This window comes from Vulpes vulpes, chromosome 7 (genome assembly GCF_048418805.1).
Source record: "Vulpes vulpes isolate BD-2025 chromosome 7, VulVul3, whole genome shotgun sequence".
Classification (NCBI taxonomy): domain Eukaryota; kingdom Metazoa; phylum Chordata; class Mammalia; order Carnivora; family Canidae; genus Vulpes; species Vulpes vulpes.
Genome location: NC_132786.1, coordinates 63,856,292 through 63,868,855, shown reverse-complemented (window position 1 = coordinate 63,868,855; position 12,564 = coordinate 63,856,292). Strand labels below are relative to the sequence as shown.

At 50.0% G+C, this 12,564-nt stretch overlaps 1 protein-coding gene across 2 annotated transcripts in view; it reads right to left on the bottom strand.

Annotated features, from left to right (window-relative positions):
- Nucleotides 1-12,564, bottom strand: part of CSMD1 (CUB and Sushi multiple domains 1) — a 1,871,666-nt gene that overhangs the window by 265,806 nt on the left and 1,593,296 nt on the right. For both annotated transcript variants that reach the window (XM_072763911.1, XM_072763912.1), the window contains exon 26: nucleotides 11,392-11,594. In XM_072763911.1, the coding sequence (XP_072620012.1) occupies nucleotides 11,392-11,594 (203 nt within the window). The remainder of the gene's footprint in view (nucleotides 1-11,391; nucleotides 11,595-12,564) is intronic.

Genomic DNA, 12,564 nt, shown 5'->3' with positions numbered 1-12,564 from the left:
GGAGGAGAGGAAACCATTACTATCAAGTTTTTTCATCAAATTTTTGCAAATTTGCCTATTATGCATTGATTTCAAAGGCATGGTTAATAATCTGAATATGTTATAGAACCCTCTGCTGGTTGCAGCACTGGGAAAAACTGGTATCTTATCATTAGCATGATAAAGCGATATTTATTTCTTTACACTCTTCCTGTTTTGAGGTCAAAACTCCAGTATCTGAATGCTTTCTTGCCAAGCACGAGTCAGGAGAATCTTCCTGCCGTCAGTCTGGATCGAGTGGTGTGAAGCAGGAGGCCAAAGGGAGGGGAAAACCTAATTTGAGAGCTGCAGACTACACCATTTATCACGTAACACTTCCCCTGAGTCTATTTCTAGAACTGAGAATACATAATGGCAATTCTTTATATTTGGAGAAAACTGATAAGTCAAAGTGCTTTCATCTTCTGTACCGTTGGGTATTGTCTGCATCAAAACTGTGCCGTGGTAGGCACGGGGTTATGTCCCAATTTAGCCTAATTACCATGGAAATTATTGCTAAGGAGCTTGAGTTACATGCTCACGTTCACATCACTAAGGATGCGGCCAAGCCCCTGGTCGCATGTCTCATGCACGGAAAACCCCGCCTCTGTGTCGCTTATTCTAAAAATCAGGCAAATGTGTGTGTGTACGTGTGCGTTCACGTGGTGTGCATGTGTGCAGCGTGTGTGCGTACATTTGAGACCATGCAGTTTGTCACGGTCCGAATCAGTCTTATTAAGCTTACGTCATACATATGTAATTTATATTTAAATACGTAATAAGGTTATAAAAGTAATCTGCGGTGAGTATTACGATGGAGAAGTATAAAAATCATATAAAATGGGTTCTTATTTATTCTTCGGATTCAGAGAATCTCCTACAAGGGGTTGGTGTTCACTGCAACTTGTTAAGGGAGGATGGCGGGGGCGGGGGTTGGGGGTGCAGTCTCGGCCGGGGGGGCCGGGTGAAAGTGTCAACACAAGAGGAAAGCCTGTGGCGGAGCGCAGGTGAGGACTTAGTGAGCGAGCACGGAGAGGGGGACGGAGGCTGGACGGAGGCTGGATGGCGACTGGATGGAGGCTGGATGGAGGCTGGACGGAGGCTGGGTGGAGGCTGGACGGAGGCTGGACGGGGGCTGGACGGGGTCTGGACGGAGGCTGGATGGAGGCTGGATGGTGACTGGACGGAGGCTGGATAGAGGCTGGACGGAGGCTGGATGGCGACTGGATGGAAGCTGGACGGAGGCTGGGTGGAGGCTGGACGGAGGCTGGATGGGGGCTGGACGGGGTCTGGACGGAGGCTGGATGGAGGCTGGATGGTGACTGGACGGAGGCTGGATGGAGGCTGGACGGAGGCTGGATGGCGACTGGACGGAGGCTGGACGGAGGCTGGATGGAGGCTGGACGGAGGCTGGATGGCGGCCCCAAGGTCATGTGCCGCAGTTCGGCTCATACTCCCATAGGAGCAAGAAAGTAGAGCAGCTTCAAGCAGGTGCTCAGCTTGACCAGATCTGCTCTCTGCCCAGGCGGCTCTTCTCAAATATAAGTTCAGCACAGTCGCCTGCTCTGGATGGCCCCTTGGACCAGAATCTGGTGCCAGAGGAGACCCGGCTGCTGGGCAGCCTCTGTGATGAGGGCCCCATGCTGATCCCCTGAGACTGGCTGTGGCGATGGACCAGGGGTCTAGTGGGGGAAGAGACACAAGGCGAACCCCAAAAGTGGAAGACGGCAGTCCTAGGTGTGTACTATGAGATTTGAGTATCTACAGACTCAGGGTAAGGCGTAGGGAGAGTGAAGCATGAAAACAAGAAAAGAGAAAGGCCCGTACATGGAGCACAGTCCCTGCAGCAGCTGCGAGGTTAGGAGGAGCCCGGCTCTGGGGAAGGGGCCGCTAGTCTGGGGAACAGGAGGGAGGAGACACCCATCCCCACTGATCTGGATGTGGTTGGACAGAAGTGGAAGACCATCCTTGGTCTCGCTGAGGTGTGACCAGAGGTCACCTGCTAAGTGACAGAGGATATGACAGCTTTGATGACTTGGGGAAAGTGGTGATGAGTGGAAAATGATAAGGCGAGTGGGGATAAGAGCTCACTAGACAAGTAAATTGAGCCCTGGGGAGGGGGTGGCCAATGTTCACAGTGGATGACACTGGTGGCTTGTGTGGCTCTTGTCAGGGGCCCTCCCAGCCCACATGAGAATGAGGGCAGGTGACACCCAGGGCAGGTGACAATGGCAGGAAGCCCACAAGAGAAGGGGGTGCAGCGTAGCATAAGGGGCGCGGTTCTAGGAAGGCATTGCTGGGATAGAGAAGAGGAGTTGTGAGGTAAGAGGAAGGCCTAAGGTGGAGAAAGCAACAGCCTCCAGGCCCCATTAAAGGCGAAGAAATGAGGTCAACGGGGTTGGGGGGCGGGGTAGTGTGGCGCAGGGGATGGGAAAGACCAGCAAGTGGAAGACAGACATGTTTGAACTTAACTTTTCAAGAGTTTTAGGGGAAGCATGGACAGTGCACATCTTGGGAGGGGTTCGGGGGGTGAAGTGGAGGAGACCAAAGGGTTGAAGACGTGGCTGGGAGTCCCAGGGCTGGGAGTCCCAGGGCTGGAACGCTCATCCTTGGGAGGGGAAGGGCACGGTTAGGATCCGCAGGCCCAGACAGACACAGTGGATCGCCGTTGAAGGGCATGCGTGGTTCCAGCGGTGCTGTAACTGGACACTCTGTGGACATTGGTTGTCTGACTGCCTTTCCCCCATCGCTCTCAGTGACTGCGGTGATCTCTGCCTTCGCCGCGCTGGGTCTTCAGTACCGGCACAGCAGCAGAGACATAACAGGCAGGGGTCAGATATTTGTTGGTGAATAAATGCCACACATCCATGAGTGAATAAGTAAGTAGTTAAATTCCTTACTGCCACGTTACTGCAATTGTGGTGTCACACACACTATGAGGCCAAGGGTAGCCCTCACCCTGGACAGAGAGCACGTAGACGGTTAAACTCCATGTTTATTGTCCCGGCGATTTGCATTTTCGGTGCTATTATTACTGACTCCACTTATTTTTGAATGACATGTTTTTAAAGACATTGTGATGATTCAGTCTATTAAATTTGGGAGCATTTCCCTTTCCTTAAAACAAGGTTGCACAAGTCCACCTAATATAGCATGTGTTGAATCAGAGTTTGAGATCCATGGACAATTTTATGTTGAAAAGTCTTAGGGAAGGGTTGGCATGCTGTGAGTGTTGCCTGAGGCCTGGTCAATGAGCTTCGGGCACGGGCAGGATTTATATTAGCAGAAAGGCAGTTATAGATGGTATTCCAGCTGGTAGTTCTATAGAAAAATTTTGATATCCTCTTTTTTTTATCAAGCATCAAAGAGACATCCTCAAGAAAATGGAACCATTGTGCACTGTGGGTGGGAATATAAATTGGTGCAGCCACTGTGGGGAACAGTAAGGAAGTTCCTCAAAAAAATTAAAAAGTAGAATTATGATATGACCCGGCAATCTCACTACAGGCTATTAATCCAAAGAAAATTAAAACAGGATCCTGAATAAATATCTTCACCCCCATGTCCATCGCAGCATTGCTCACAGTAGCCAGGATATGGAAACAGCCTGTGTGCCCATCAATGGACGGATGGGTAAAGAGGATGCAATCCCCTGGTATGCATCGATCTCTACATCTGTCTGTCTGTATCTATATAGATACATAACGGGATATTATTCCGTCTCAAAAAAGAAGACGACCCTGCCATTTGTGACAACATAGATGGCCTTGAGGGCATTGTGTTAAGTAAGATACCTTAGACAAAGACAAAAAATGTGTATCTCATCTAAGGAATAGATTATGATAATTCAGTCTATTAACTTTGGGAGCATTTCCCTTTCCTTAAAACTTCCCTTCCCGTTCCTTAAATTCTAAGGAATAGATGAGATATGGACTCTAAGAAATACAAATCAACAGAATCAGAGAGTAGAAAGGTAGTTTCCGCGGCTGAAGAATGTGGGAAACGGGGAGATGTTGGTCGAGTTGTACCTACTTCCGGTTACGAAACAAACGGATTCCAGGAACCTAGTGCACGGGAATCATAGTGCGAACTACTATGCCGCACGCCTGAAAGGTGCTCACAGTAGGTCATACGTGTTCTCACCACTGTATAGAAACAGTGATTATGTGATGTGATGTGGGTGTTACCAAGAGCGAAGACGGCAATCACTTTGCAAAATATAAACATAATCAAATCGCCAGTTCTATACCCTAAACTTATACACGGCTATATTATATTTCAATAAAACTGGAGGAAAAAAATATATTCTCACAAACAGGAAATGTGTCATTTACGTGTCCTGTTTCTCTCCTTCTATGTGTCTCACACACGTAGGTGTCAGACAAAACTAATCATGGCTTAAATCTCAGCTTTCCACAAAATGCAGGATTTAGAACATTGGCTAAAGTGGCATTTTACGCTCAATCGATTCAGGACCTATGCTTCGTGCCTTGGCCACGAGCTGGGTGGCAGCAACTGAAGCTCAATAAAGCCCTTTCAGCCGGAGCTGTTCCCAGGCCACGCGTGTGAGCGGCCAACGTAGGAACCGGTGGGCAGGGCCCCTTCAGTCCCAGGGGAACGGGGGAAAGTCCTGGGCGAGCAGATGGATCGGTGGTTCTCACCACCTGCCCCGCACAGAAGTCTGCCTCCTGAACCCAGCGTTTGCGGCTGGTCTGTCCCCTAAAACGCACCCACTCTGGTCGGCACCTGGCAGCTCCAATGGCCTCTCCCACCATAAACAACAAATGTTTTTTTTTTTTTTTATAAGCATAAAACTGTACCTATTAAATTATCTTTCGATAAAGCAAATTAGGAAGAGATGTCGTGTAGCCACTAAATTACAGCCGAGATTCACCAAGAAATCAATGTCACAAAATCTGAGATGCGAGGTCACTGCAGAGCTGTTTTCCCTAAGAAGGAAGAGCCGAGAGTCCGGGCCACTGCAGGCTCAGCGGAAGTTGATTTAACCCCCGGAGGAAAGGTCAGTTTTGTGTGCTGAACTCCATTTTCTTGCATTTTATGCATGATTAAATGGTAATTAAGTCTTAATGAAAAGTGTTGGGCTGATTACAATTAGCATAATTGCACTAGTCAGTGCGCGTTCGCATGTTTTACATGCTGTGCCGAGCTGGCAGGACAATGGGGCTTTAATGGGGTTTGCATATCTTGTGAGCATCAACAGCTCATTTCCTCATGCAGAAAAGCTGGTCTTACGGTAAAGCGAAGTCAACACACACGTCGGGAAGCGTGGGCTACCTCCCCTACTCCATCAGTAGCCATTAAACACACGCAGGCCTGCGGAGTGGAGAACGAGCAATTACTGTTTCCATACAGTATGGAGTGTATGTGTAATTTCCGGCAAACAGCGGCTCCCGGTCCAAGATTATTTTAGAGCAGGGGAAAATAAAATGATCGCGTTTTAATGAAATAACAAAATTCATCAAATGACAGATTAAACACTGTTCATTTTAAAAATGGATATTGAGCTTTATAAAACAAAAATGCCCTGTGTGGTTTCCAAATGGTATCAAGACATTAAATAATCAGGGCTAAATAAATGTACAAATAATTATAAGACATAAATGGTCAACAAAGATGCGTGACTCGTACTGAATCTGTATAATGTGTTCTTGACCAGTCAAAACACAGCCCATATTGGCCACTAAACTGACGATAGACATTATATAAAGATAATTTATCTCATCTGTCAACGTTGGATAAAAACACACGCAGAGGTGAAAGAATCTTGGTATTAAAATTGGCATTTAAATATTTACTACTAAAATCTTCTATTAGAAGTTCTGAATGAAGCTAGCATTAATGTCAGAGGCATCATTTTCTGTAGACGGCCCGCAGGGCTTGCCATGCAATCAGAACCATCCTAGTATTTCCAAGCATATTCAATTAGCAAATACTTTTTAGCCACCAATTATATATCATGTTGCAGAAACACAAACACAGTCTGCCCTCCAAGAACTTAGCCTAGTACTGCAAATAGAGCGCTCACACACCACGGGACAGGCGCTGTCACGGATGGACGGTTAAACGACAAATGGTTCATCCCGCTGAAGGGACCTTAAAAGGTGACGGGGCAATACTGGGCCTTAGTAAGCAGCAGGGAGGGAAGGACGTGCATGTAGGTCTGTAAAATAAGCACACGCCGTACGTGTGGGGCAGATGGAGGGGTCGTGTCCCGCTGAAGGGCAAGTTACAACGAGCTTGACGGGAGGGGGCAGTGATTGTGGGCGACGTTGAAAATGGGCATTAGGGCGAGTTTGCATAGAAGACTTGAGAGCCTTTACTTCAGCAATAGGAAGAGTCTGAGATGGGAAGACAGAGGAGGGTTCTGACCAGGAGCGAGTCGTCCCCTGAGGTGCCCCAAGACAGACTCATCCCGCTTCCTGCGCTCAGGTGAGTCAATACACGGGCAAAGGCAGGAGACAGGAAGCTGTTCCGTAAGACACAATAACCCGGCCCCATCCCGGATGATGCCCACCAAGGTGTTAGCAGGACAGGTTGAAGGAATTGGTGGGAATTGGTGGGAATTGGGGTTTTGACTACGGACCCTACTAAATTTGTTGTTGGATGATATGTGGGGTGTGAGACAAAGGGCTCGTAAAAAATGACATCAGAGGCTTTGCCCTGAGCAGCTAGCAGAATGGAGCTGACGTCTGCGGTGACGGGAAAGCCTTCGAGGACACCGGGCTGGAGAACAGACGGGGTTAGAAGCGTGGGTGAGTGTCCCGTGCCGGCTTGCCTGCTCCGTATCTCCACATCGAAGCCGAGAGGCAGCTGGGTAGGCTGCGGATGCTCAGGGGAGAGGCGTTGGGAGGATGGCTCGCAGCACCTGAGGGGTGAATGCTCATGGAGGAGAAGCACGTGATGTCACCCTGGTGACGTGCAGCCTTTACGGTTTGGGAAAGGGAGAGGACAAGCAGCAAAGGAGGCTGCAGTAGAGAGGCCACTGCACGCGGGGGGACTCGGAAAGAAAGCGGAGCTTGCAGTAGTTGACGAAGGTGTTTCAGGGACAAAACAAAATCAAGTCGAAAAACAAGCAGCTCCAACTCAGTATGGGGTTACGTGCCTGAGGCCCAGCAGCAGCGATGTCCGATTCTTATGCTTCTAAGTCATTTAAAATCTGATGATCCAAATGTCTCCAGGAAAACCAGTGGCAAATGAATATTTCCCCTCCAATAATTCAATGGTACCTATAATCCGTAATCCATGTATCACGGGCGTACCATCAAGGTAAAACGGTTTACCAAGAAAACTAATTTAATACTATGGAATAAACGGCCCCCTTGCCTGGCAACGGTGGTCCTACTTGAGGTACCCGTTACATGAGGGGGTATTCCTTTCAGTTCCATTGTTTTAGGTTTTATTTTGAAATCATAGTGCAGCGCTATCACTTCAAATTTTAACATTAGCTTGGCTGATGAATGGTAAAACAATCAAACATACACGAGGTATCCATTTTTTTCTTTTTCTTTTTCTTTCCTTTTTTCCTTTTTTCTTTCTCTTCTATTTTTGTTTTCTTTTTTTACATTTATTTTATTTTATTTTATTCTTCTTTTCTATCTCCAGATTGCAGACACAAATACATGGACTTCTCCTTTCTCCCACTCACAGACGAGAAGCAAGACCTGTGGGTCTGGAAGGACAGGCTCTTCTGTAGATGGTGAGGGGGCTCCTCATCCCTTTGCTCTAGAAAGACTGCAGCTTGAATCCGTCTTCTCAGGGGAGCCCCACAGTGAGGAAGGGAAGGCCCTGCAGCCACGGGGGGCGGGGAGGGTGCATTAGCCGTGGGCTGTGGCAGGGTGACCAGCTGTCTCAACCCGCGCTGCCAACGAGGTCCTGGCCCACGGCAGCGTCGGGTTTATCATCCGACTGGAGGGCTTCCGGAGCCTTCTGCACTGAAGTCAGGCGAGTCCTGGACAATCTGACAAGGTAGTCACTCCAGATGTAGGAGTCAGCTTTCCATGCAGTTCTTGGAGACACGGGGGCTCATGCCCCAGGGTCCCGCTCCCACTGGTGTCGGAGTGACGGGCTGTGCCGCAGGGTTCACGGGGCAACCTGGCTGCCCAGTCAGCAGGATGGCCCGCGGCCCCCACGGGAGCCCGTGTGAGATGGGGCCGCGTGGCTGTGGCACCCCCACCGAGCAAGTGACGACCAGGAGCAGAGAGGGCCCAGTCCCTCCACTCACCACCCGGAATACGCTCCAGCTCCACACCCGGCAGGGGCCCCGCAAGGTCGACTGACCCCGGGCTCCTCATCCACCCGAACATGGTGAGGCTGAGCTGGATGTGATGTCACGTGGACGAATGAGGTTTAGGATTCGACTTATTAGCTGAGAGAGTGGGACACACTCTTGACTATTTCGTAGACTTGTCCGTGTTACTTCTAGAATCATGTTATTTAGGGTCCAACACAAAATATACGGTGCACTCCCAATAGGATTCTTTGAGGGGGTTTCTTCAGAAGGCCAATCCCAGGTGGAAGTGTGGTTCCTGGAAACTGGCTATAAAACTCGGAAAAGACCATGGGTGGACATGGCTTGAGAAAAGCAGTGAGCTTTGACTGAGGGATACAGTCAACCCCAGGGTCACCAGTGGGGGAATCAGGGTGTTCTGGTCCCTGGGTCTCTCTCCGAGCCCCCCATTGGATGAATCCAAGCCAGACAGCAGACCTAGTCCACACACATTCCCTTCTAGGGTCAGAGAGTAGCTTGATAAATGGTAGAAGATATTCGAAAAAGGAATTTCCCCTTGGAAATTTCCCCTTCACAAATGAAGCAATAAGGACAGAGATAGAAGGTCAGTCACAAATCTTTAGAGGTCAAGTGAGAAATCCGCATTTCCTAAGTCAGAGTCCAGGACAATTTTTTTTTTAATTATGCCAAAAAAAGTTTTTATGTCTTGTTGGTTTGCTTTTTTATAGAGTTTTAAAGACAACCTTGCAGAAACCAATTAATAAAAGAGCTTCAGAGAACAGCATACCTTTCCCCTAACGTGGAATTTCCCAAGGCATACCCGACGCACAGACTTATTAGCTGGAAATGGGGGAGGGAAAGTTCATGTGCAGGGTCCTGTCAAACCATATGAAATTGCCATTTGTCAAACATTTTTATGTATAAAAATGACAATTTCTCATGGTTTGAACTAGACCACTTGAAACACTGAATTAAAAAAAAAAAGCAAATTTCATTTCTGTAGGAACTTTAATGGATGGATATGTTCATATTGATCACTTCCTAAAGACCAATTTATTAATTATATGAGGAGAATCAAAATAGCTATGATTTTCAAATAACTCTAATAAAGAGCCTCTTAAAAAAAATAACCCAGACTGGGTATATGCTTTTTTGAAGAGAGGGAAATCATGAAGGAAAAGAGAAAAATAGTGGTTTCTGGGTTCTGCAAGAATTTTAAAATGGGAAAAAAAAATTAAAAGGCCAGGGTCAAAACTAAACACCCTATTACTCTACAATCCAGCAATCACACTCCCCGGTATTTACCCAAATGACCTGAAAACTTAGATCCACACAAAAACCTGCACAAGAACATTCACAGCAGGTTTGTTCACAATCGCCAAACCCTGTAAGTAGCTAAGGAGCCCTTCTGTAGGTGAGCACATACGTAAACCGGGGCCCACCCAGAAAACAAAGTATTTCCCGTCACTAAAAAGGGAGAAAAGACATGGAGGAAACTTGAATGCGTGTCACCGGGTAAAAGAGGCCAGTCTGGACAAGCTACACACTATGAGTTTGATCCCATGAGACTCCAGGAAAGCCGTGGGGATGGTCAGTGGATCTCTAGTGGCCAGGGATTGAGGGCACAGGGGAGGGACCCGCCGTCAGAACACGGAGGATGTGCAGGCGGTGAAACGACCGTGTGGACGCCCGTCGTTAAACGCTCTTCTAACCCCACAAATGTCAGCCTCCAGGGGGGTCCCCAGCGTGAACTAGGGGCTCTTGGTGATGGTGACCTCCCACCATCCATCACAGCAGGTGCACCGCCCGGTGGGGGTGCTGATGGGTGGGGGGCACATGGAAACCCCTGTGCCTTCCTTTCAATTTTGCTATGAACCTAAACCTGCTGTTAAAAAAAAAAAAATCCATTAAATGAAAGAGGCCAGAAAAGTATGGAATGAGTAGAAGAGAAAAACAGGGATCCCTGGGTGGTGCAGCGGTTTGATGCCTGCCTTGGCCCAGGGTGCGATCCTGGAGACCCGGGATCGAATCCCACGTCGGGCTCCCGGTGCATGGGGCCTGCTTCTCCCTCTGCGTGTGTCTCTGCCTCTCTCTCTCTCTGTGACTATCATAAATAAATAATAATAAAAAAAAAAGGATTAAAAAAAAAAAAACAAAACAAACACAACCTCACAGCATTGCCCGCGTTTTTGTTTTGCCAAATCAGGACGGTAAATCACACGTCTACCATCTACTCAGGACCGTTTCTAAAGATAAGAAAAGAGCAAAAGTCTTGCAATAAAGGAACTTCCTCCCAAGCCAGGTTAGCTGGAACAAACTCACCTTTTTTTTTTTTTTTTTTTTACTGGAGACCAGCAAGTAAAATTAGCCCATGTTTGCAAATTCCTGCACTGGAAGCACAGTGAAACCAGGGAGAAAACATTGTGCGGACAATAATCTCATTTTTATTAGCGACCTTTGAAAGCATTAAACTGGGCTAAGCCCATTTTCTTACGTACATCCTAAACATTGCCCACCAGCGACCTGCCAAGAGGTAGTTGAATGTGCTGGTGTGCAAATTCCACTTGTTTTACGAGCGCGGCTGACCCCGTGCAGCACGAGGTTGTGCGACAGCCCCGCAAGCCGCCCTCTGAAGGGCACGCACGGGCACCTTCCCCAAGGTGTCTGCACTCCCTCCTTCTCGGGAAGCCGCTCATGGGCCGGGTGGCCGGGGCGGAAACGCTCCCCGGGGGGGGAGGAGGTCGGGTGTGCAAACACAGCGTCCCGTGGGCCATACCGCGGGGGGCACTGTGCCATGGGAACCTCCCGGAGTGGCCCTGAAGGGGGACAGCGCAGGGCCCCTCCGCCAGGTGGTTGGGGCTGACACTTGCCGTGGCCGGTGGGCAGTCCGGCTGCAGAGATGTCCCGCGCACTGGGGGCTCCCGGGGGCCTGGTGCAGGTGTGCAGGGCACCAGGTAGAGGCCCATCGCCGCCTCGGCCCCTCCCTGCCGGCGCGCGGCGCGTCTTAGGCCCCCGGCCCACCTCTCCCGAGCCCCCACTCGGGAAGCCTGCCTCAGGCTGCACGGGCAGGACCTGGGACACGGCCAGGGTGACCCTCTGGCCAGGGACACGCGGCCGCCACCTACTTGAGAACTGGATGGAGAAGCCCGACTTGCTGATGAAGAAGTCGCTGTCAAACTGCAGGGTGAGCGAGCTGAAGGTGCTGTGGATGTCCTCGGGCAGCAGGGAGCCGCTCCACTCCTTGAGCAGGATGTCGCTGTCCACCGGGCCGTCCCAGACCTTCAGGATGTCGTGGGCCGTCTCCGTGTCGAACACGATAAAGTGCAGGCTGCGGAGAGAGCACAGCCGTGGCTTACTGCGAGTGGCCCCCTCCGCCCTCGCCTGCATGTCGCCTGCCAGGGCCTGGCCCCACGGGGGGGTGGGGGGGGAGCATGATGCAAGCGCCCCTGACCTCGGGCCCAGGGGACCACAGCTGCCCCGCTCGGCCCCACCACGGAGTTGAGCACCAAACTCCTCCTTTCCAGCCTCTCAGTTCATTTCTAAGGCTCAAAGCTTTCCCGGGCTCCCACATCGGAGGTGAGTTTGACACTGCTTTGTTCTAAGCTAACCAAAGTGGTGTCACTGTGGATCTGTGATGCCCACTGGGTGGGAGTGTGCGTGCCGCGGGCCGGAGAAACAGGCTCCCAGGTGATGCCCCGGCGCCAGGACACGCACTCGGCCCGGGACCATCTGGCTCTGCATTGTGTTTGTTTCTCTAAATTTTATTTTCCGAAAATGCATTGAGTACCAACACACAGGTGCAGGTATGTGACACAAACTCCTGCCCCGAGAAGGTCTTAGTATGCCTCGGCCAGGGTTATGGACCTCTCCAGGCTGTCCCTTAGCAGCAGAGGCAGGGCTGCAGGCAGGCCCAGGGCTCGGCTACCCACCCCCCGCGCCCCCGAACCAGGGTCTCCCACCTGCCTTGGCCGCTGCTTTCCCCTCCGCTGCCTATTGCACAAAATTGTCAGGGGGCTAAACATCATAATAAATGACGTAAGGAAAACAGCACAGGAATCGCAATAATATCTTTTGGGGATATTACGTATCCAAAGAGAGCCCGATCTCACCTTGCACGGGGTGTGACCCGGGCTGCATAGTTCTAGGACATTTCCTGCGAAATGTTTCCAGGAGAGAGCAAAGCGCAGCATGTAGCAGGTGCTCTGCGGCCTCCGCCACCCATGTTAACACACTGCCCTGCCAGCTTCAGCCCTTCTTTAAAAATAAAATCTAGGGACGCCCAGGGGGCTCAGCGGTTG